The sequence below is a fragment of the Anas acuta genome, chromosome 12 (assembly GCF_963932015.1).
Source record: "Anas acuta chromosome 12, bAnaAcu1.1, whole genome shotgun sequence".
NCBI classification, from domain to species: Eukaryota; Metazoa; Chordata; class Aves; order Anseriformes; family Anatidae; genus Anas; species Anas acuta.
This window is the reverse complement of record NC_088990.1, coordinates 13,492,897-13,518,251: the sequence shown is the minus strand read 5'-3', so window position 1 is coordinate 13,518,251 and position 25,355 is coordinate 13,492,897. Positions and strand designations below refer to the sequence as shown.

At 43.7% G+C, this 25,355-nt stretch overlaps 1 protein-coding gene across 1 annotated transcript in view; it reads left to right on the top strand.

Annotated features, from left to right (window-relative positions):
• Positions 1 to 1,278: 1,278 nt before the first annotated feature.
• The window catches only part of PSTPIP1 (proline-serine-threonine phosphatase interacting protein 1), a 54,703-nt gene continuing 30,626 nt past the window's right edge, over positions 1,279 to 25,355 (top strand). The window contains exons 1-3 of the mRNA XM_068695875.1: positions 1,279 to 1,717; positions 18,771 to 18,871; positions 21,628 to 21,702. Of these exons, the coding sequence (XP_068551976.1) occupies positions 1,685 to 1,717; positions 18,771 to 18,871; positions 21,628 to 21,702 (209 nt within the window). The 5' untranslated portion in view covers positions 1,279 to 1,684. The remainder of the gene's footprint in view (positions 1,718 to 18,770; positions 18,872 to 21,627; positions 21,703 to 25,355) is intronic.

The following is a 25,355-nucleotide window of genomic DNA, read 5'->3' as shown; positions in this document are numbered from 1 at the left end:
TCACTGTGAAAGCAAGCTCTGCTCACTCCTCAGCAGGGACCCCCTGTGTTTCTCTTTCTCCCTCCCTGCACGGTGGTGTTTTTTTTCCTGCCACTCACGACTACCAAAGCAGTTTCACATCCTGCAAACTCTTTGGCCCTCCTCTGCTTGCACTTCATTTTCCCTTTCTGCCCATTCCCTGTGCCTTGTGCTGCTCCTCTTCAGAGCCCCGGGAAGGAGATGCGCCAGCTGTGCTGTCCTGCACCCAGCCATGACAAGTTGCTACTGCCATGACCACTGATAACTGCAGGCAGCTGCTGCTGCAGATCTCTGAAGAGATCTCTGTGTCCCTCTAGAGCTCAGGGAAGCCGAGAGGCTTCCTCCCTGCTAAAAACCTGCACACGTGGCTTGTGCTGCATGGGCACTAAGAAAGAAGAAAGACCAGCAGCATCGGTAGCGATGCTAATTAGCTACGGCTATTAGTCCTGACACGTTCTTGGTGGGGAAGGATCTATTTCTGCATAACAATTTTTTTCCTTTTCCTACCATATAAAAATATCAGTGTGTAATTAAAAATAGCGTACAGAATCTTTAAAATCTCCTAGGGAGAGGGACAAAGTCACTTGGAGGATGGGTATTTTGAGGAGGGTTTCAGAGAAGCAGCAGACATGTTACACATTGTCAATTCTTTGCAGCTGTGCTGTAATGAATCAGTTACCTTATTTAACTGTTGGAAAGGCTTCATTTCGGTGCTGCTGGGTGTGGTGCTGGGCATGCTGCCAGTTCTTGAATTTGTTCGTTAAGCTTCACTTCGGGTCCTTGTGCTCTTACCTCTAACTCTTAGCACAAGTGTTTCTAGAGTTCAGATTTTACTTCTAAATTTCAAATGTCTTGCTTATTCATAGAAACATTTACATAAGAGGATGCAAATCGGAACTTTTCTCTCTACACACACACAAGTATCTCTACTCGCATGTTAAGGCACCTGCACATTTAAAACGTCCTTGGTTTAACCAGCCCTGAAAAGCATTTTCAGTTGCAGAAGGCAGCTTTGCAGCCCCAGTTCCCATGCACCAACATACAGGTCCGTGCTACTCCAGGAGGTACTGGAGAAACGTGGCACACGCATACATTTCTTTCATTGGGTTTGCTACTTTTCCTTCACAAGACCAGAGCGTTATACAGCAGTTTGACTCTAATTTCCTCCACAGTTTATCTTTGTATTGTGCTGGTTTCCTTTGCATGTTAATTGCCCTCTCTCCTCCCATAGCCGATCAGATCAAGCCACTGAATCAACTTTTCTTTCTCTTTTTCTACCCACTGCTCGCATGCACACATGGCAAGGAGCAGACTGACACCATTTGACATCTCTTTGCTTCCTCATTTCAATATTAACTGTTTACCAGAAGAGAAACTGGTTTGGGGGTAGGGTGCTGAGCGCATGCATGTCTCTGTGTGTGAGCAAGAGCTTTTTTTTTTTTCCCCTCGGTCCCTCCGCAGCTATAGGTCATTACACAGAGCTACCTGAAACTGCCTAGTGCTAGTTTTCACCAGCCTGAGCTGAGAAGACATTTCTGTGGATGTGCTCCCCGTCCTGCCTGGGCTGGGGTACAGCAACAACTGCAGGGCTCGGTGCTGCTGCTGCTGCTCTCGTCTGAGAACCGACGTGCTGAGGGATCCCTTCGCCCTCCCCAGAGCGAGCACAATGACACAGCTGCAGTTTAAAGATGCGTTTTGGGTAAGTGAGCTTTCCCCCCAAGTTTCCTCTATCGAATAAGTCTGTATTTAAATATCTTCTAAAATACAACCTGGCTCTAAATACACTTTGGAGCTAACTTAATCCTGCTCTGTCTTTTAAATTCATCCAAATTTGACTCCAGGCAAAAACATACTGCTCAAGTGTTTGATGGTAGGCAGAAGGAGACACTGTAAAGAATTACATCCAAAAACCAGCAACTTTTCCAGTTTCTGTGCTAGGTCCAGCATCTGCTTTTGAAGGGGACGTGGCTTTCTCTGTCTCACAGTCCTTAGAGCGCTCGCTTGCAGCAAGTCTCAGGTTTAGGAGTGGCTCCTCTCAGCAAGTGAACTGTTACTAATTACAGTCTGAATTCTCTAATGTTTGCTTGTAAGATGCAACAGCATCAGCAAAGCCAGCCAACCGTGTGCCAAATGCTGTTGCTCGCCCACCTATGGAGTCTGTGCCCACTTTTACATGCAAAAGGGCATGCATGAGAGTGTGTAGGCGCCCAGCTCCCCTACAGTAGCACAGGTGGAAAAACTAGTAGTGGTGCTTGAGAACTCACAACTGGCTTAAAAAGTGTGAATACTAAAGCATTTGGCTTTCAGTTGAATAACCTTTGGACACCTTGTTTTCAAGCTCTTCTTCTGCAGTTACAAGGTAAAAAGACCATAGCGGTTTATCTCTTGGGTAATCTGAGGTTCCCCTGCAACTGCTTCTCATGTGAAGGTTTTAAGGGGAAGAAAAAACCAACAGTGCAAAGTTGAGTAAACCAGGGTGTTAAATGGTTGCCTCCTGTCTAGGCAAACATTTCTCCAGCATCTAGAACTGACTTAAATAAGACATGAAGACGTACAAACTCTTCCCACTATGTTCCTACCAAGCTAATCAGAGCAGACTCTTCTCAGGATATTTTCTTTCCATGCTTTCTTTCTATTCTTTGATTTTCTATCCTTTGATAGAAAGAAAGGAGATTACCACTTCCTTCAGGGTAATCTCTCCCAGTATAAAACAGACAGACAGACCCAGGAAGAGGTTTCAGAGCAGCATTTTCCTCTAGGCTCCTCCAGGAAGCCAGCCCTGCCCCCACTGCAGTACCAGGTTTAAAGAGTTTAAAAATAAATAGTAATGGGGAAATACAAATGGTGATTTTGATGTTAATCCTAACTGTGCCAGAGCAAACCTCCACAAGGTTCTCGCCTCTTCTTTTATACAAACTGCATGGTCAACACACAGAGTAAAACATAACTGCAGCCCAGTGTGACTGCGAGAACTTCAGCTTTTGCATTTCTCAACTTCCCTCACCAGTGTGCAATCCAAATTTTAGAACTGCTACATTTTGTCAATTTACTTTCCAGGATCTTGGTCTTGAGCTAGAATACATCAGGCATGCTTCACGGAGTAGGGGTAGGGTGATTAGCGCCTCTTGACAATCTGGCCAGGCCAGTTCTTCATGGCTCTTCTTCCCCAAGCTTCTCTCCTGTGCTTACTCATGCTAGCATGAATATAATCCTAGCTTGCCTTTGAAGCTACCACCGGCTTTAAAGCATCTTTGTTTTTAATATTGCTTGGCTAGGAACATGACATTACTAAGCTTGATGAACAGGGCAGATTTATATCCAGTTGTGCTATGGTAGTTTTAGGTATGCAATAAGAAGTTTTCTAAAATGAAACCTTTCAGGATATTGCACAACATGGCAGAAGAGTACAGCTTGCCCCCAAAATCACAAGATCAGCAATTATTTTTGCATTCATAAGGTTCTATTATGCCCATTAGTGAGCCAGAAATATATTTGCCCAGTTTGCTTCCGTGAGCAATGATCTGCTTTATTAATTTATACCATGAATGGAGCCTGTCTCCATGACTGAAAAAACAAGAAGTGCATTTACGTCACAGCAGATTGCTCCTTACGGGCTCCTGATCTCTGAGCCCTGCCTAAGGACACCACTGCACCCTCTCCCAAGAATTCATCCTGGTGATGGATACCCAAGCATCAACTCTCTGCCCTTACCATCAACTTTTGGACAGGCAGAAGTTTCTTTAGTGAATATCACAACATAAAATATGCACATAAATCCAAAAAGCAGCAGATCCTCCTTGACTAGCATGGAGCTAGACTAGCCTGGGAAGGAACTAGATCATACATGCTAGTTCCTTCCCAGAAGGAGCTCCATTCATTTTTCTCCGAAGTCCCTCAAACTTAATCGTGCGTGCTGCCTTTCCAGAGAATGCAAACTGTTCCTCATAGCTCATAAGAGTTTTAATATCTCTTTCCACTATTAAACGTAACAATGACAGGACTATTCTAAAACTTTCACACTTCTGCTATTTTTTTAATTGTCAGTGTTTCATGGCCTGGGCTGAAACCACTATATTTTTAATTACTCCTTTTGGTTTTATATCTTGCATACACACTGTAATGATTTAAGTGAAATTCACTTAAAGCATCCACTAAGATGCACTTCTTAGTGAACGTTTCCTATCCTCAGTTAATATTTTTGGAAAATATTAATGAGATGAAAATGTGAATCGGTTTTGATAGTGCAACACATTAATAGTCTGATGGAGTACTGCACAAATGCAAAACATTACCTGTCTCTAACATTGCATGAGATGGGTAGGTAAATTCCCAGGTCAGTGGGGAGCCCGTCCATGGTACCACCTGAGTTTCATGTTAACAGGCTTAAGACAACAGGAAGAAATAGGAACAACATTCCATTTTTTTGTTATAACAAATATTAACCCAGAAAATCTTCTCCCTTCTATCACAAATACTTTCTCTTTCTTGATTTCCCTCTCTTCTAGATAGGCACTCACTGGCATCATTTACTGGCTTTGTCTTAGCCACCTGAGAAGGTGGAATGAGGAAGATGTTCAAAGGAGGCATTTAATCTTTGGCAGGCCCCAAAGTGCCTAGAGCTGAGAGGGAGCAAAGCTATTCCCTTTGGCAGCTTGGACTCAAAATCAAGTGGCCAAGTCAATTCTGAAAAAGTGTCATGGAGCGTTAGTGTGCTTGGGAACTTCAACAGAGCTGTAAAGTGTGAAGTGCTCCTTATTTCTTAGGTGTGAGATGAGCTGAGGGCTTGTGGATTCTCCTAGCTCAGATTTAAAAGCATGCATGAGCTGGAGATATGAGCCAGCAAATATGACACAGGCCTTGAACTTGAGATAACAAGAATTAGCTGCCAGTCCTGCTGCAGACTTCTCTTTGCTATATTCCTTATCTACAAAATACCCAAGGTCATGCTCAGACACCGCAGTCCTGAGAGCCGTGTAGGTGTTTAAGATGAGCCTGATACAGACAAAGACGCTTTAAAAATCTTTCTTGTTTTGAGTTAAGACTATATACTACATCACGTTTAATGCAAAACCTACCTTGTAGTTGAACCTCTCACCTGTTCTGGTAGCTTTTTGCATAATGATGTATGTTATACACCCAAAAAGATGTAACTAATTTTATAAATAATGTCACTTATTATGAGGGCAGAACTGAGTGCAGGCAGGGAGGGAAGGAGCCACCGAACCTTCTGTGCTGGCATCTCAGCTTTGCAAGGGGCTCGCCCTCTGACTTTCACTTGGACTGCACTGTACTGGTTGCAGCTGTCTTTACTACATGAGGCAAATTAAATGAACAATCTCACCACCCACTGGAGCACAGACCAGACCCTCTGTCAGTATGCACCACATCTCTCCGGGCCACAGAAAGCGTGACTAGAGACGGGTGCATGGGCACCATCACCATGTCCACAGTGGCCCTGCTTACATCCAGGGCCTGTCCTCACTAGTGGATGTGTGTGGAATGGGGGACAAAAGGGGAAAAAACTTGGAAAAGTCCAACTAATTGCCCAGCCTAAGCCTGTGCTTGCTGTGAAGTCAACTTCATCTCCATGGGAGATGCTGCTCCATTCCTCTGTTGCGTGTTATTTCTTCCTGTATTCCCCCGTAACAGAAAATATCCGACCTGGGCAGGATGCTTTGCTCACTGGGGCAATGAGGAACACTCTGCAAAGGGAGTTGCCATCCCAGAACAGTCCCTGAAGCCTCAAGAAATCACAAGACAAATACTTGATCAGTTCTTGTGCCTGCGGAAACAGTGGTGTTTCAGGAAACACGTCTGAGCAGAGCACAACAATTAAGATGAAGCTCAAATGAATTAATACTCCCAGCTCATACATTGATAACGAGGCAAACACACTCACAGCTTCTTCCATCACCACATCCCTAATATGCTACCCTAGGAGGGTGTGTGAGGAAAGCAGTTACAGCATATTCAGGCGGTTCATTTCCTTGGTGATGAGCTGAAACGGAGGGACTGCAGTTTTATGTTTGCAGCTTCTGGTTGTATGCTTAGTCAGTTACGGCCTGAATGTGGTGTATCAGGCTGAGCATCTTCCCTGGCAGGAGAAGGAGCACTTGGGGCAGAGGGAGCTGGCTCCAAGGCCTTGGAAGTCTTTCCAGACCAGGTAGATGAACGGGTTTGTGGAAAGCTCATTTTAGGTGAAATGAATTTGGTCATTTCTGATTAAAAACAAATAGATGGTTAGGTTTTATTATTTTTTTTCTTGTGACCATGCTGCAGCTGAATGCTTTATCTAGAGGATTTAATGGCTTGAAATGGGTGATCGATGCTGCCCCAGTGACAATTTTGTTAATATTTTTACAAAGGTGCGTCTACTTTGTTTTAATCCCTCCTGCTCTGCAGCAGTTGTTTAATTTTACTTGGACTCAGACAACTGGAGAATTTCTATTTAGGCCAGCTCTAACTGTGCCAGGGGTATGCATTTTTGATACGGAAGAGGTGACTCAGAGATTCCCTTTTCACTCGCACACACAGGCAGCTAATGAGCAGCACACCGAGCTGAGAGGGTGTTTGTCACACGTGGTGTGAACCAGATCCTGTGGATCTGCAGCAGCACCTCAAGCGCAGACCAAAGTGGGTGCCCTCTGGTTTGCTAAAGTAACCCGCAGAGGTGAATTGCATTTCAATACCTCTCCCCCCTAGAACCAGGTGATTCATTACCAATCCCCTTCCTCCCTTGAGACTCGCACTGCCCGCAGTGCATCAAGCAGTCACACCACTTCTCTTCTCCAGAATTTAGTCTCTGACCAGGGATGCTGACCCTGTGCTGCTTAGCAGACAGAGTGGAAGATTCTGAATTTCAATCCAGTTCTGCTTATTCCATACTTGCTGGGAAGGCAAATTAGGCTGCTCACAAAAGAGAGATTTTTTTGTTATCCTTCAGCTCCATTGAGCACAAAAAGACCTTTTTCTTTTCTTATTGTGCTTTCATGCCATACTGCAGCAGGATAGATTCTGGCTGGCAGATGGCGTCTAGCTTTTGTAACAAAACGTTTCTCAGCAGCCACAGCTCAGTAACCTATGAAGTTCCCTGTGATGTTCAGTAAGAAGCTGGGAGTTGAGGCTGAGATGAGGTGAGAGCCGGGGAGCACAGCTCTGTACTGGGATCCCTCAGTGTGTCAAGGACAAGAATATAGGAAAAAACAAAAAAAAACAACAACAAAAAAACACATTGAAAATATGCATCCAGATCCTTAAAGCTTACCAGTTCACTGAAGAATTGCTCCTTTAGTATGAATAGAACTTACTACTTCTTCAAAATGGTGCAAAAGCACCACTCAACAGGACTGAAATTAAAAATGTGAACTAGGTGAGAACTGACTAGCAAGGGGATCTGTTCTGGCTGGTTTAGAGCTTCTATCCTTCCATTCAGTGACAACAGCAAGTAAATGAGTAAATCCAAACCTTTTCTTTAAAGTACCAGATTCACACAGTATGATGCTATTTTGCTGCTGCTCTCAATTTTGTCCTAATCAATTCCTAAAAAAGAAAGAAAGAAAGAAAAAAAAAGGTGGAATCAAAGGGGAAAAAAAAGGTAGATGAAAGCAACTGGGGGAAGAGACAAAATGGGAAGCAAAGTATCCTGAAGTCTCATTCTCCCCTTACTCCCCACTCCTCCACAGTAGTGACAGAGGCTGCCGTAGCAGTTTGAGAGATAAATTCACCTTTCTCCTGCTCTCAGGTGCTTTTTCATGTTACTGAGCATCCCAGGGAGTCCTGGCAAAATGAGATCATGTTTTGAATGCTTTATCATGCTCAATGTAACAAAAAGGGGGGGGGGGAAAAACAACTCATCCCTATGTGGACAGTGTGCTGGTGTAGGCAGCGGGGTGGCTCAGTCAGAGCTGCTTGATCCAGAACAAGTTTCTTCTTTACCTAAATGTCAATGACTCATTTCACTGTTGTTTGTTTGTTTTCATCTTCATCAAGACATGAAACATGGACTTTTACATTTAAATTTGCAGGGCAGGAAAACTATTTCCTACCCTGCTGTAGAAATACTAGCCATTTGTTTTGTACAGCAGAAGCCCGTGAGAAAACAAAATGCTCCTGGGCAGATAACAGTGAGGCCTTTTGCAAGCACAACAAGATTTCCGTTCTCGCTGGTTAAAGGACAAGGCATTTTCAAGTGAACCAACATCCCGTGCCTGACAGCGGGGCTGAGGTGACAGCTTCAGCCGCTCAAAGGCCTCAAAAGCTGCTGTAGCCATGCTGGTGTGATCCCTCAGCATGCACCTGCTTGTATAAATCTTGCCCATTTTCTATGCCCTAGGAGCCTGCTGAGGAGAAAGAAGATGCATCCAACTAAATACCCCATTGATCCATCAATTCCTACAAAAACATTATCAATCCCTTTTTTATTTTTTGCATAAAAATTAGAGAAATTAATGCAACTGTGAGCCAACTCAGAGAAATGCTTCCCAGAAGGAAACGCAGCACTGGTAGAGTTGTCCTGCCTGAACAAATATCTAGAATTTACTTAAATTTTACTTAAATAAAACCCTCTTTTATGAATTTCTAAAAGCCTAAAGTTGATTTTCACAGATCACAGAATCACAGAATTTCTAGGTTGGAAGAGACCTCAAGATCATCGAGTCCAACCTCTGACCTAACACTAACAGTCCCCACTAAACCATATCCCTAAGCTCTATTTTCATCTCTCAGATTGCACAATTCCCTAGGACTTGGTGATACATCATACTAATGGATCGTAAGAACATGTTGCATCATATTGAGTAACAGGATATGTAGAAAATGATTATTTAAGCAGCAAAGATCTCTTGTAAAATGGAAATGACAATATATAGCTATTGGAATAGTCCTCACTAAGGAATGAACTCTTACAGCAGAACTCTGGGAAGATTTCCTGAAGCTTAACTCCCCTTTATGCCAGGAAAGATGACCAACAAAATGCCCTTTTTTTTTTTTTATTTTTTTTTTTTTTTTTTATAAGGGCCACTGGAAGTGTGGGTGCAGCAGCACGTCATGCTCAGTGCCATTTCAGGACTAGCAGGAAACAAATACAAGTTTTCTAAGAGAGGGAGGAGAAAACCACATAGCTCTTTTTAATTAAGTGATGTACCAACTAGGCAGGTCTGGCTCCAGGGGCTGTGGATGATCTCCTGAACAACTGTCGCTGTGCCTGAGCAAGTCAGGATTGTTTCACATCGCCCTCTCCTTCCCCCCAGTGCTTGCAGGAGGAGAGGAGCTCTCTTTGCAAAAGAGACCTGGAAGCAGAAGAGCTAAAGAGGAATAGAAACAAAAATAAACTCTGAACATTATTCTGCATAAAACAGAAGTATCTTCTGCTTTAATATTCCATTTCTCCTTATTTTACTTCCAGTTTCTCTTGTGTACCTACTATTATACATTAAGAGACTGAAATAACATCTGATCTCAAATTCAATGTGCTTATTTATCTGGCTCCAGAAGGCACCACGGCTAAACGGTGCTGTGCTTCAGCCCCCAGTTAGGAAAAGAAGGTGCAAATGGTCACAGCAGATCTTTGTGTTGACTCCTGGGAAGAAGCCACCTTACTTTGTGGATTTAGCCTATGTCCAAAGTCATCACATCACAAAAAAAAAAAAAAAAAAAAAAAAAGTAAAAGGAATGTCACCACCTCAAGCCTGTGTCAAATAGCCACATCAAGCTCTGATTTAAAGCTAAGGAAGGATGTGTCCCATTGCTCACTACCCAAGGAAAACCAGAACAAAACCAAACCCATAAAATGTTGCAATCTTTACAAAATTCAGCTACAGTTTTTCTTCCTTAAGAAACTTCGTGTACTCTCAGAGTATTACTTAATTATGGAATTAAGGAGGAAAGTTGAAATGGAGGCAATAACCACAAGCAGAGCCCTTCTATTAGACTAGAATTGGAACAAGCCTGTTGGAACAAGCCTGTTCCCTGCGTGCCATTAATTTGCCACCCAACAAACCACCTGCAAAAGTTAAGAGGGTTTTGTGCAGCAGTCACTTTGTGGGTATGCAAATAATGGGGTGACTATAACATGAGAAAAGCCAAACTACAAGCCATGACTACTAGACTGCCTTACTCCCAAGTCCAGGAGGCGGGACAGCAGGGCAGGAGCTCAGAAAGCGGAGGAGCGAATCCCTCTTGTCAGCAGAACCCTGAAACAGCCATTTCCTGCTCCCTGAAACCCACCCGTGGTGTCACAGAGCAAAACACCACTGGGAAATGACGAGTTTGCTCAATGCCACCAGTTGTGCAATACTGCCATGCAGTTTGTGCAATATCACAGAAGCATAGGATACCCCGAGTTGGAAGGGACCCATAAGGATCATGGAGTCCAACTCCTGGCACCACACAGGTCTGCCCAAAAGTGTACACCATGTGCCTAAGGGCACAGTCCAATCGCTTCTTAAATTCAGACAGGCTTGGTGCAGTGACTACATCCCTGGGGAGCCTGTTCCAGTGTGTGACCACCCTCTTGGTGAAGAACCTCTTCCTGATGTCCAGCCTAAACTTCCCCTGCCTCAGCTTAACACTGTTCCTGCAGGTCCTGTCACTGGTGATTATGGAGACTCGATCGGCTCCTTCCCCTCCACTCCCCCTCGCGAAGAAGTTGCAGACCGTGATGAGGTCCCCCCCTCAGCCTCCTTTTCTGCAGGCTGAACAGACCCAATTTCAGCTTATTTCTGAACGCTGTAGCTCCTGCAGAATCGCAGTGTAATGAGGATCTCTGCTTTCATTTTAAGCTCTCCAGCCTACCTCGCTGAATGGAGAATGGGAGCTGGAGCTCTAGCAACTCAGTAATTAAAATGCTACAAGTGCAATAGTTTTTCTCCCCCTCTGCTTTTCAAAGTGCCCATTCAAGATATGCATCTATCTTGATATGCATCTATTTCATCTAAATAAAATTTGCTCCCCAGGAAAAGTAATCTGCATTGCAGATTCAAGTAACAAAGACAGTAGTATAACTGCAAACTAAGCTTTATGTTAAAAACTCCTGAGTCAGATCCTGAAAAGGTTACAGAGAAGACCCAAGGTAGCCCTCTACACCTGTAGTGAATGTTTATGTTCCTGCAGTGCAAAAAGTGAGTTTACAAGCAGGGAAAGAAAAGTTATATATCCAGCTCCGGCCACCTACTCTGCATTGTTTTTTTCCTCCTTGTATTATATACTTAAAAAACAAACTTTTTTTTTTCTTTTTCCCTAATGTTTGTATAAATTCTGTAGTCACATCACACCAGTCTCCAAAGGCATGAACAGCCAGTTCCTTTCAGCCCATTCCAACCACTTGCAGACAAGAGGAAAAATGAGCTCTTACACAATAATGCATTAGACAGTACAGATGTACACTTTAAACACACTAACAGGTTTGTTATCACATGAAAGTTTATAAAAAAGGACTCGTATCACACCTAGCATTGGTCAGAGGAACCTGCTTTGCTTACAGTCGTCTCCTGTAACACCACTCTTCTGGAGGCTGACCACTGTCCCCATTTATGTGCTCACCAGCACAGTTTTTTTTTTTTACCAGCATGGCTAGTTTTTCAGTGGCTAACACCTTTCCAGGACAAGTCAGCAGAGGGTCAGCCTGCAAACCTGGGGTTTTGGTATGATAAAATGCTCTTTCCTGTTTCACCAGTGCAGAGCAGATCTAAGACAGCATCTCATGTAACTGGAAGCAATACCTAACAGCTTCTTATTGCACCAGGGCAACCCGGAGCCAGGCATCCTTCCTTGGTATCACCCCATGCAGCTGGGTAGAGCTGGGACTTGAACATCAGATTGTGATCAGAATAGTGGTGCTCATGGCTATCCCATTGTATTTCACGGTTAGGGTAGCCTATGTGGCACAGGAGGAAACATTCTGAACCACAGACATGTAGCATATTATCATGTGAATCTATCTGTAGAAACACTAGGAAATTGTCAAGGATCCCAGAAAAAAAAAAAGGAAACCAAACCAAACAATAATAACAAAAAAACACAAAACAAGTGATTCACTTGCAGTGAATTAACCTGACATGATAGGAAACATGCAGCCAAATGTACTTTGAGACCATAAAGTTTGTTTTTGGCTGTTGACTACCAAATCTGCCTGCTGCTCTCCTACAGCAAATATTAAGCCCGTAGAGCACTCAAAAAGGAGACCAGGAGATCCAGAGATCAAGATCACTGTTTGAAAGCAGTGCCAGTGTACAGTGCTATAATTTGTTGATATAACTCAGTAAGAGCAACTTAGGTTCAACCCAGGACTGAGGTATCGCGTACTGTACAGCTGTGGACAACAAGGATTTATTTCTGATGGTTGGAGAAGACACTGGCAGAATGATGCTTGTTCAAAACTCACCTGCTCTCTCTGAACTTCCTCCTCACAGCCAGGAGTTATTTCATTTCTGAACCAACAAAAATGAATTTTAAGTTTTTGTTTTACAAAAATTGTCATGAGCTTACCTTAAGTAGGCAGCGTAAGTTATGATGCAAAAAAGGTTGTAAAAAAGATACTCATAGCAAATTCAGTTTCCTCTTTTTTTTTTTTTTCCCTCTCCATTTTGAAAATCTGTATGAATGCCTTATTTAGAAGATTTAGCAACATCTGTCATTTTCAGTTCAAACTTTATAATACTTGATAAAAGTCTTGGGTAAATACCATTAAGAACAAAGACAACAAAGACAAGGGATGCACTAGAATAGCTAACTATTAAGGTATTAAGTTTTTTTTTTTTTTTTTTTTTTTTTTAAATAGTTGCAGATAATACATTTCAATTCCTAAATGAAAGACAGGCAAAAAGGATGTCTGATGGCCATGCTGAAGGTGCCACATTCGTACTGTCACTGCTTGCACTAGGCCCACCTTAGATGAGCAAAACAGGTAACACGCAGGTTTTGGTGCAACCTTTAACACTATGGTAGCTCAGAAGCATCGTGCCACATACCAAGCAATGCACCAGGAGTCTGCTAAGTCATTATTTCCTTTCCAGCCCCTCTTCCCAGCCAGGACAGGATAGCCATTCGCTGTGTTGTGTCCTGGGGGTTACTTTCCCTGTGTACCAGCTAGGACACCGTTCCTTACAAAACCAAGCAAGCAGATGTTGCTGGAGGAGCTGGAGGAGAGGCCTTTCTTGTTGTCAGCTGGCACTGCAGCTACCCTGAGCAATGCAGCACATTCAGGTGGAGCTGCAGCATCCATTCACCACACAGGATGTAGAGCTCCAGCTGCAAAGCACTTCCCTGGGGAGATGCTGAGCTGCAGACAAGCCAGCTTATCCTGCAAGAGCAGGCAGAGATATCCATTGTGGCACGTAAATTACCTCTTAATGAAGTTCTGGGTGGGTAAGCCAGGTCACTAACAAAATGCTCCAACAAAAACAGCCCCAGGAGAGGAGCCCACAGCTCCTACAGCAAAACTGTAATGGCTTGAGAAATTCACATCACTCTCTGAATAATAGCAGGTGGGCAAAAAAGGTTGTAGAACGGAGGTAGTGCTTTACACTCAAGCCTGGATGGTTTTGCTTCAGCTCAATCCTTTCTAACAGCTATTCACCAAACCCACATTTTAGTTACCAGTACAGCATTTTAGTCCTTCCTACTTGATATTATTGCAGTAGCACCCTTGTGATATCAAAACAGATTCATGCTCTTCAGCATGCTCTTCAGAAAGCCTTGCAGCCTCATCTCTGGAGGGAAGGGCATTGCTCATTCCACTGGCAGGAAGCAACTCTCAGAAACAGGAGCAGGAGATGAAATGCCCCCTCTCCGTTAGCTGTGCTTCTCCTGATGAGAAGAAAAACCCTGGGCTCCAGGGCAGAGACAAGGTGCATGGGAATTATTAATGGAAAAATCTTGAACAATACAAATCTGCCTGCTACACCGATATCCCTTTGTCAAACACCTTCTTACCAGGGATTACAAATCTGTTGGACAACCCGGATTAACTAATCCTTTTTATTAAAGTAACAATGCATAAATTCCCTTTCGTAGTCACACATGCTTTGACTAAGTGGGATCACTTTCTTGGCAATGAAACAAATTACTGCTGGTGATTTGAATCACTCTCTTGAAAGCATCTGTCTCTTTAGATTTGTTACAAACAAATGATGTTTTACACATTTAATGAATATACTTGTTATCTAATTAGAACTTTTTTTCTAGTTTCTGAACAACAACAAAAAAATAGTCCTTTGACTTTTCATTAGTTCTTATGATCACCACAAAGTCCCAGCTGAGAGGTGCCCAAGCACCAACTGAGTGGGGCAACTTTAACAGCCTCTACAAGAATCAGTTGATGCAAATGCTAATTACAATGCAGAATGGTAAATGGGAAGTAGAACAAAGGCAAGACAGCTTATCAAGGCGAAATAGTTGTTTAACATGATATAATCTCGCTGTCTTGACAAAGAAAATGTGAGGTCAGTTGTACTGTTACACAGGAAATCCTAAAGAAACCAGAGAAGAAAAACAAAACAGGAATTTGCACAGACACAGCAGGAGAACAAGAAGCACAAAGTAGGTGAAGGGCCTGTTCTGGAGGAAGGGTTCTTGAGAGCTAAGGAGTGAGTTTATTCAATATATTCTCTGAAGATACTGGCATAAAACAATAAGGATGGGCTGGGAGCAGCTGTTGTTGAAACAAGTGTGTAGAGTTTATTGTATTGGAGGTGTCTGATAACCTGCAAGCCCAGGGTAACAGAAAGCAGCTACAATTATTGTTTTAATGCAAAATGTGCAAAATCAGAGTCAGAGACCAGTAAGAAGAAGGTCCAATGTACTCTGGGACCTCACTAATTGCAGTGGCAGGAAGAGGAGGAAATGGCAGGAGAGGAGGAAATTTCAGGTATATCAATAGATCATAGGTAGATCCGTTAGGTGCCACTGGGATTATTTGATAGTGCAGGAAGGCAGATATGACCCTCTGATGCATCAGAAGTGTTTCTTAGGAAGAAGACATCCATGCCATAGTATGAAGCACCAGCTAGCATCACAGGAGCGGCAGAGTAGGATCCTTGCTCAACAGGGATTTATTCAGCCTTGGGCAGGTACTACAGAAACACAGAGGAAACAATGGAATGAGAAACCAGTGCCATAGGAAGCAGCAAAAGGGATTTGTCTGGATTCAATAAAAGACTGGGAGATGCTGTAGGTGTACAACATATTAAGGAAGAAAAAGAACCAGTGAAATGAAAGGGAAATGTTTGTGTGAGAGGACTTACATGTAGGTCTAAATGCCTGTGTTGTGGTTGGAAATTACAAACCAACATTGTAGGGTGAGAGCATGTAGCAGCCTAACCTTGTCCAAAAGTGGTCTGCCATCTGTCCGTGCTTTCTTTCCCTCCTTGCTGAGCCTGTGACATGCCAGGGGCACGTGCTGTTAGGTGGAAGCCCCATCGGCTCCCTGAGCCAGCTGCCTGGGGGCCGAGGCAGCCCTGCTTTATGGTAATGTCAGCTGCTGTGTTGCTGAGATACAGCTTCCATGTTCTTCAGGAACACATTGGGAGGACAATAAGGCAAATTTTGAGATGGTTTCCCCCAAGTGAAGAAAGATTAAATGAGATTCAGCTGGACACCAGAAGTCCTTTTGAGACCTGCGCTTAGCCAGAGCCAAATGCCCCTGTAAGGGGCAGCCACAGGGACAAATGTTAAATGAATGTCCCCGGCAAGGCCAGATGCATCCCTTGGAGGAGATGCCAGCTCATTCTTCTGTGGCTGCAGCAGCTCCATTTTGAACACATTCAAACCTTACTCCTGCTCTCCTGCTAGGAGGCAATGGCCAGGAAGCAGAGCAGTGAGTAAGGCACCAGCTATTTTGTGCTTTATGAATGGTTCCCAGAGGTACAGCCTGTGCCGTCCTTTCATCACCGCATTTGCGTCAGTCTAAAAGAGGTGGGGGTAAGACACTGAGAATTTTAGCATTTACTGTACAGAGAGATATGTTGAACAGGAGCAGCAAAGTAACATTAAAGTGCGCTTATCACTCTCCATTGGTGCTTGTAGTGATATGCCCAGCTGCTGGGGTGATACAAACCCATGTGATATTTCCAATTACCTCTGAGCAGCATTTCTGGGACAGGGAAGCTGTGTACACAGCCACGGGATTTGGCTAATTGCATCTGAAAATATGCAATCAACATTTTCGGGCTGTGAGTTTGCTGTGGAGGGTCTCACTGGAATGTTTCTGACAGGCAGAGCGAGCGATTAATGAGGGGTTTTAGAGGAGCAATGCCCTCTGCCCTTGGGATTCCTCAAAAAAGAAAAAGAAATAATGGAGTAGGGAAGTAACAGTCTACTGCCTGGGTATTATTAAGAATCTTCCTCATTTCCTCCACGAATGGCAAAAACTCACTTCTAATTTATTTCACAATAGGATCCCTCCTCAGGATCCGCATTCTAACTTGCCCTTAGAAACATTAGGAGAACGGATGTTTTGTTTTTAAAATCCTGTTGCCTTAGGGCTGATTACACGCATCAGATGAGCATATGTAATCCTATCAGCTTCCTGTGGTTGCAACAGTGCTAAGAGGGAATCCATTTGCACTCTCGCCATCGCCTTTTATCTACGTTATTATTTTGCCTGGCTCTATAGAGCAGACACTTTGATAGTAGAGGCATTTGACTATGTCTCATGTGAACCATTATCCCACTGCCTTTCCTTTCTCCCCACTGCACATGACAAGAGGGTCTATTAGGGAAGAAGAAAATACTGTCATCAAGAAACTGTAGCACTGGGAATATTGCTATGACCTGTAGGATTTCCAAAGATTGTCTGCAGAACTTTTCCTAAATCTTAATGATGCAAAAACCACTCTCAGCTCTACAAAGCTGCACAGAAGCCCTGGGGCAGGGGTGAGTGGCACAGACAAAACCGTGCCTGCCACCCGCCAGCACGTGGCCACCACCATGCGTTGCCAGAGCTCACCCTATTTCTCTCCACTGAAAGCACTGAGGAAGCAAACCAAAAGCTCAGGTGTCCAACTGCTGCTTGCCGGGTGATCCTTCTGGAGACCCAAACTCTAATATCTGTCTTCTTCACAGTTGTGGTGGAAAGCAATAAGCAAATACACTTATTAAATTATAGCTGCTTTGAAGACAGTGGATAAATGCATAAACCATATTCAGTTCGTATATAAACACCTACATATAAATTGCTCGAGGGAAGGACCACATCCATTCTCTTTATGGCTACAGAGTGCAGTTTTACCATAACACTGTAACATAATGCTCACCACTGTGTCTTCAATAACATTATCACCATGTACTGATTAACCGAGGCTCTCAGTGTAAAAATGGCTTGTCCCAGTCCCACTGCAAGGCAGTGGGAGGACTAGAAGGAAAACAAATCCTCTCTGTGCCACATTCTGAGCATGTCACAGCTTTATTGCCTTCCCCTTCTGCACTCCCAGCATTTCCTCAGCTCAGCAGCACCAGCTTCTCTGTGACTCTGATTTACCTTTGAGGCAGTGCAAATCTGAAAGTTAGTAAAATTATTAAAGAAGTGCAAAGCTAATAGCCTAATTATTTTTCTTCTCACTACTCAGATTACTCATGCATTTTTGTCTGAGGTGCACGGAGGTATGCTCTGATAGATGGATGGCATGCACAGGGATAAGCCTGGCACAGGGGCTCACAAGCTGGGGAGGGAACTGCAGTCCTAGACCACAGCAGAGAAACACAGCCCCAAGCAGCACAGAGCTCTGTGACAAGCAGGAGATGGGAGCCCTGGCTTTGGGGCAGCAGACTCCACCCAGCTCCATGACCTGGTCCTCCAGGGGTGTCAGCCTGGAAATCTCACATCACCTTGGCTGGCTCCTTGTGGGATCATGGAGCAAGACAAGCTGCAGTGCTCTGCTGCAAAAATACCCAAAGGCACATGCAAATCCCACATGTTGCACAGGGGATTAGGCAGTGAATGAGAAAGCAAGGGAAGCTGCCATCCTTGGACAGTCTCAGAAATACCCATGTTCAGTTTCCAGCAGGTTCAATGTCCAAATTATCAGGCTCTCTGCATGCTTATGTTCTACTTACAAACAAACCCCAAACTTGTGTCATGTTGAATTTACACCAACCAGACCAATTTCAGCAATGACAAGAGCTGTTACAGGTACAGCAATCCCCAAGGGAGGCATAGCAGCACAGGAGAACTCAGCGTTGTCTGACAGCAAATGGTGTCCCTGTGTTACACACCATCCCCCTGAAACACCCCACCACCAACCAGGTGGCCCAGCCACTATCTCATGGACTGATGATATCCATCTGAGCACAAATTCCTTCACCTTTCCACTTGCACCTAGACAGCACATTGCTGTCCTGTGGCACTGAGCTGACTCCGACCTCTCATTTTAGAAGACAAATGGGAAGAGGAGCCACTCTACATCTCCGCTGTGCAAAAATCCCACACTCAATACTAACCATGACTTCCCCCAAAAGACAGCTTGCGCTGCTTTTCGCACAGCAAAAAGTGTGACCCACTTAACTTTTCATCATTAAAAAAACAAAATCAATTTAAACAGAGATTTTACAGATTTTCCTCTTGGAAAAACCTTGGAGAAACCTTGCCCATACTTTCTGCATCCTTAGCCCTGTCCCAGATGCCATTTTTTGAGGCAAACCTAAAGCTCCATATGGATTTTCCAGGAAGCTGATTTGTTCAGATGACTGACAGTAGGTGTCTGGTAAGCCTGCAAGCAACGTGCACAAACTATCTCAGCTGCTTCTCTTTCTGTCTTCAGTGCAAGGAGTTCACCTTTCACACTGGCTATGAGGTGCTTGTGCAGCGACTGTTGGACGGGAGGAAGATGTGCAAAGACGTGGAGGATTTACTCAAGCAGAGGTAAGAAAATTGAAGTGGGAAAAAAAGAAATAAGAAAAGTGAATAGCTTTCATTTTGTCTCCTGTTTTGCATCTGGAAAGGCATAGTAAGCAGTTTCCAAATTCAATAATGATCCTAGTTTACACAGAAAAACCTGTTTGAGTTGAATCCTAAAGTGGTCACAACAGCTGAGTCAGGGACCACGCAGTCACCTGAACCAACGGTGACCCATTTCTGGTCCCTGTGCTCCTCAGGGCTGTTTACACAGATCTAAGTATAAAGTAATTTCAGGCAAAGAAACAAAACAAATGAGAATTTGGTGCTTGTTATATCTTATGAAGGAGGAGACAGAAGGTGAGTGATGGAAGTGAGCAATGAGAGTGATTATCAACATCCTAAAACTAGATGACTTAGCACAGCTTTTTGCCATGCCTTTTTTTTCTAGCCTTTTTACATGATTTGGAAAGGCAGACAATCAACGGAAGCCTGAAAGATACAAGGAGAGAAGAGAGGGGTGAAAAAATTCGAAATCCAGAGCTCCACTAAGGCTCGGGTGGTTACGTGTCCATAATCATACGGTAGCAGAGACATCCCAACAAGAAGCATTACTAAGTTTACCCTTTCAGTGGGGAAAAAATGACTTGCACTTTTTTTTTTTTTTTAAAGAGAGTGCTGCAGCCACATGTAGCACTTCAGTTTCCTGTAACTAACAGGAATGGGCCACCCTTCAAATACAGACAAAGCTACATATGATGCTATCAGAGCCCCTTCCTAAGCTTTCAGAACTGCCCACATAATTCACACATCTCACCACACTTTGAGTAACAATGTCGTAGTTTATCTCCATCCCCTGTGTGCCTCCAAGGTGCCCTCAACAACAGCTATGGACAGCTAACGCTTTTGTGGGTGTGAAAGTACGTATTACACAGCTGCTCTGACTGCTTTGCTATTCATTTTTGTACTTCTGACTTAGAAAAAAGATCTGAAATTTTGGTTCTGTTTTAAAGTGGCTGAGTTTCAACAGTTGCAACATGCAGCATGAGGCACATACTCACGCATGACCTGTAAGAAAGCCCCCACGCTATGAATTACATACCCAGCAGGTGATAGTAGAGCAGTTCATCACAGAACTGTCTCCTTATGAATATCACTCTGCCTTCATCAATCACAGCCCCCTTTTTCCTCTCATGCTGCCCCCATCTTGTTTTTGGGTTTTGGGTTACTTTTCTAAAGGCTTCTTTTCAAGCACTGGGACTTTCACAGGGATGCGAGCTGCCAGACTGAAAGCTCATTATTTCAGACGATGAAGAGTCTCCCATCAAAATCCAAAGCTATCTGAATTGCTTTTCTCTTGATCACATGTGGAAGCATATTTTATTGCCACGTGTCACAGAGTCCTGAAGTCACATCACTCTGATGGTGGCTTAGCTCTGTTTAAAATAGCTCCTTTGTGACTCATAACTTACCGAGATGAGAGTTGTATTGCAGGCTTCGGGCAGACTGCACTGCAGCGTGCATCTGACGCTATACAGAGCCGTGCTTCTGCTCAAAGCCTATCGGAGGGTTTTCTGCGAGCTGCGGGACAAGGTTCTTTCTGTTTGTGGTGGAGGCAGAAAGGGCTTTCCACAAAGGAAGAAAAAAAAAAAAAAACAAAAAAAAACATGTAGAGTCATTTTGAGCACCTGAAAGCTGCAAGAACAAGTGTTTCCATGAGGTTTTACACAACCCCGAAACTTCCCAGTGAGCATGCATATGCCCATATGTTTGTATGAGCACGTGTGCTAGGGGAAGAGGAAGAGGACAAGAGACAGGGCACTAAATACAGAAAGAAGGTGTTATTTGTAGCTTATTCTTGGAACTTTGTCCTCAAATCATTCACAGGAATGATGTAGGAGGAGGACAAAGCGTGGGATGAATCTCTGTTCCTAGAGGCTGCCTATGTCAGGGATTTGATGCCAGAATTTCAACAAGGAGCCCTGTGGCAGGTGCCCCAAGTCCTGACAACAGCTGCTCTAGCTACCCTCACACTTTATCAGCTTTCTAACCAGATCTTTTGCTCCCAAATACCCCTGCCTGATCCAGAGGAGGGCTGAAGAGTTTGGGGAGTGAGAAAGAGGTCATAGATTCGATTTACGTTAGATTTAAAGCACAAAATATCTTCCAGCTGTCGGCTGCTCCAGGGAAACCTAGAAGCTGTGTGCAAGAGTGCCAGAAAATGGGAAAGGCAGCACACCAAGATGTGAGAAGATGGTGTCAGCCTCCTGCCAAACCCTGCTGACCCAGGCTAGTCCGGTCCCACACGTGAAGTTTCAGGAACACTTAACGCAAGAGTTTTGTGGGTGCTGGCCATTCTCTTTTCCTGTAATATACCCTGTACAAAGCCAGTTGCAAACCTGCAAGTGGGATTTCACCAGAGCCACCAGTCCAGCTGGCCACAGCACGAGGTGCTCACTGCCATCACACACAGAGGGACAGGCGAACGGGGAGCCAGATACTGTCAGACAGAAGTGTGTCCAAACTGCTGCCCTGTGGCGGCACTGAAACTTGTGTTAGCATACCATAGTCTAGTCAAAGCCACGAGGATGAACAGTTGTTGTCCCTCATTTCTTCCACAAGTAGTTCACCCCAAATATTTTAGAGTTAATTTAGAGAAATTAAAGAAATTCTGTTTCTTGTGTTTTGTACCTCAGCTGCAAAGGTAGAGTTGCACAGGAAGAGTTTTGGTAACTTTATGCTGGTTCCACTAGGAGACACTGAGAAAGTTTTTCTTTTAACAGAGCGCAAGCAGAAGAGAGATATGGGAAAGAGCTGGTTCAAATTGCCCGAAAAGCAGGAGGACAAACAGAAATCAAGTAAGCAATTCTTCTATTTTTGGTACAAATGTAAGCATTTTGGAAGCAATGTCAGACACCTGCTTTGCTTATGAATGGGGTCATAAGCTGCTCACTTCAGCACTTCATGGTGCTGAAGAAAATGGGGAACACCAGGGTCCTTCAAAACAAGACTCAGAAAATCTCTTTGGGAATTGCCAGCAGGTCTGTACTGAGAAAATTCTTAATTTCAGCACTGCTAACAATGTTTAATATTTGCTTCCAAGAGCAAACTGAGTGATGGGGAATAAGGAAAAGGAAGATGTTGGTAAATGTTTCAGATGCTGGCTTGGCTAACCCTAACCCTAACCTCATAGAGACTGACAGAACAAACCCAAAGCGCAAAGACACCAAAAATTACCCTCTGCAGCAGGAAAAATGCTTGGTTTAGGAATATAATCTTTAAAACTCTTTCAAGGGATTTTACTTGAGACAAATCAATACAGCTACTGAAATGCACTAGAACGACATGTTTTTCTCTGTCTCCAGTACTACTATTTTAGATCATGTATAGATTGTGTTGGCAGAGGAAGATATATGTTGGCACAAAATTTAACTTAATAAACACTGCTGATAAACTGCTACTATTATTGATGGTAGCAGCAGCAATGAGACATTTGGTCATTACTGTAACAAGTAATAACACAGGAATAAAGTGGAAGAGGATGAATATTTGGGGTCATAGAAGACACAACTGAAAGAGACCTCAATCTAAACAAAACAGCTTTATCAATTGAGGGGCCCACTACCCTCACCACCCTACAGCTCATTTCTTAATCGCCCTCTCCTTTTTACATCTATTTATTGCTTTCTTTTGCTATAAGCATGGTTTCCTGCTCATATTTCACTGTGAAACTTGACCCCAAATCTTCAGGCCATCATGACATGCAAGTGCCAGGCAGTCAGCTGTAGCACTTGCCACTGACTTGGTAGCGCATCCAGGCTGATGGGGAACTGGTGCATTAATCCAAGTGTTGGTAGTGCAGAGAGCACCGGGGCTCACTCCAGAGCACATGCAAACCTCTCTGTTTCCCTCGTTACTCCATCTCCACCTTACCCTTGAACAACACATTACAGTATCACAGAGGCATAAGGAGAGGTATAAAAAGGTACAAAGAGACACCTTACTGGTGTCTCAGTACAGAGACTTAATCAGATAAAAGGAAATTAAAATAACAGGTTAAGGATAGATGGCTTCTTTCCAAAGCAAATGATAATATTAGCAATTGGGGATTACCAAAAGGCTCCACCTAAATTTCCTTACTGGCAATTCAGAGCAGGCAGAGCAAACACGTTCAGAAACAGAGAGCTTTGGCTGCTCTTCTGTGACTTAGGGGATAACTCACAGGTCTGACTTTTCCTAAGGGATTCTAATGGCTTGATTTAGAGGCAGAGGCAAGCCCCAGGGCTGGGATATGGATCTGTGTTCTCCTGAAGTTAGAGGAAGTTTGGAACCAAGCCCAGCTCCAGTTTGATCTAGCAATTTTATAGCTTGGCATAGAAAGAAGGCTGAATATACCAACAAGGCATGTTACAGAGCTGATTTACTGTGTTTCCATAAACGCATGCCTGGCCTGGGTAGGGACTAGCACTGCAGTGATATATATTTTTTATTTTATCAGAGCGAATGTTTCATAGTACTTATTTCTGAAGCACTTTGCTTTCTCTCTTTCAGCATCCCTCTGGTTGTTTAAGGGGTTACACAGATAGGCAGTGAAAGACTTTTGTCCAGAGTACACACTTTAAAATCAGAGAAAAATGAAATCTATTGAGGACTGGAACTATTCATGGATGTGAAGTATTTGGTTTTAATGCCTTGATATTTTTGACCTGGTGTGCAGTTTGTTTGTTTAGATGGCAAACATTGCTGACAGCAGTGCTGCTCCCAGGGTCAGTCCTCCAGAGAGACTGGAGGCAGGGAACTCACCTTCTACCCTTAGTAAGAGCTTGAGAGGTTTGTCCTACAAGTAGCCCCCTGTGTTGCACCAAGTGCTTCCTCTTTTTAGGGTTCCCTATTATTCGATAGCACAGTGAATACTAGTAGTATCACAAATACCTGACAGGTAGTATTACAGATATCTGAATGGGGCTATTCACCTCTTTGAATGTATCTTTGGATAGCAGTATTTCTCAAATGAAGTCTAACTAAGGTGTTGTGCAGGTATGGATACCTAAAACTTGCATTCAGCAATCACCAGGAAAAAAAACCCAGCTTCCTCAAACCCCTCCCCTTCCTTTTTTTTTTTTTTTTTTCTTCTCAGAATTTTACAGAACTCCCTATGCCATGCTATACATCACAGAGGAGCAAGAATTATTATTTTTAGATCACTCACTTATTTCCTTGATAATGCAAAATTATCCTCTGGTCTGAATTTCAGTCACCTTTTAAGTATCTCAGTTGCTAAAGCTTTCTGTCACTTCTCCAGGAAGTCATTTCACATTCCAGTAGTTCTCATTATCAGGAAGGTGACTGCCTCCCTTTTAAAAGGTTGATAAAAAGAAAGAAGACAACTACTGATAAACTTTCAGTGCCAGAGAACTCCCAGAAAACCTTAAGGCAAACGACTGCAAAGACAATTAATTCTACTTAGCACATTATAAACAACTGCTGAACCTAATGAATTGGCTCCAAAAACCTCCCATCCCTCCAGCAGGTCAAATTGGTGCTCTGTAGCAGGAGGTAGGGAAAGCAGCACGTGGCAGAAGCAGCACAAACCTGGGGTGAACGGCTGTCCCTGTCTAGCGGTCCAGGCAAAACATCGGTGGCAAACCCATGCTTTCCTTCACCCCCAGCTTTTGCTTGGCCTGTAGCAAGTTGCTGAATTCATCTGAATGTATAAATAGTTTCTGCTACCCATCTTTATTTACCGAAATGTACAGATGAAGAAAGGTGCTGCTGACTCAAAAGACGAGTAGTAGGGAATGCTCACGGAAATGCAACAGCAGCGTTGGGACCACTCTCTGTTGCTCTTAGTAAAAACGTAGGTGACAACAGACATTGGGTTTCCACCTGTATACTCTCCAGTGCTTGTTCTTCCACCATCACTACAAAAGTTTGGTAAAGAGGAAGGCACAGAATGTGCTGCTGGTAGCCAGGCTGGGTGCCTCAATAGGATGAGGAGATATTGGGGACCTGTCAGCAAGCTCCTGATGGGGGAACTGACCCCTCCGGCCCCAGCCCCAGTAGTGCTTGGCAGGGACAACTACAGTCCAAAACTGTAGGGGGACACTTTACTACTGCTGATACTCAGTAGTGAAACATCTGAATCTGGGAAAAGGTCTGCCTGCACAGTCCTTGGCACTAGAACTATGAGGAAGGCACTTTGACCTGAGAGCTAGCAGGGCATGAGTTTTCAGCGCTGCTTACCAGAGATGCAGTTTGCTGCAGTTGGCTCCTCACTGGTCCTTTTCTAACTGCTATAGGAAATGGCTAAGTTTAGCCTACAGCTAGAGAAAATTTTCCTACAAAGCAAGACAAGGAGATGAGGAACAACCTTTTTTTTTTTTTTTTTTTTTTTTTTTTTTAATTAAAAAAGCAAAGGCAGGACTTCTAAAAGCAGTTGATGCTGGTTACCATGGGCACGGCAAACAAACACTGCAGATCCCATCTCAAGAAGTAAAAGTTCCCTGAAAGT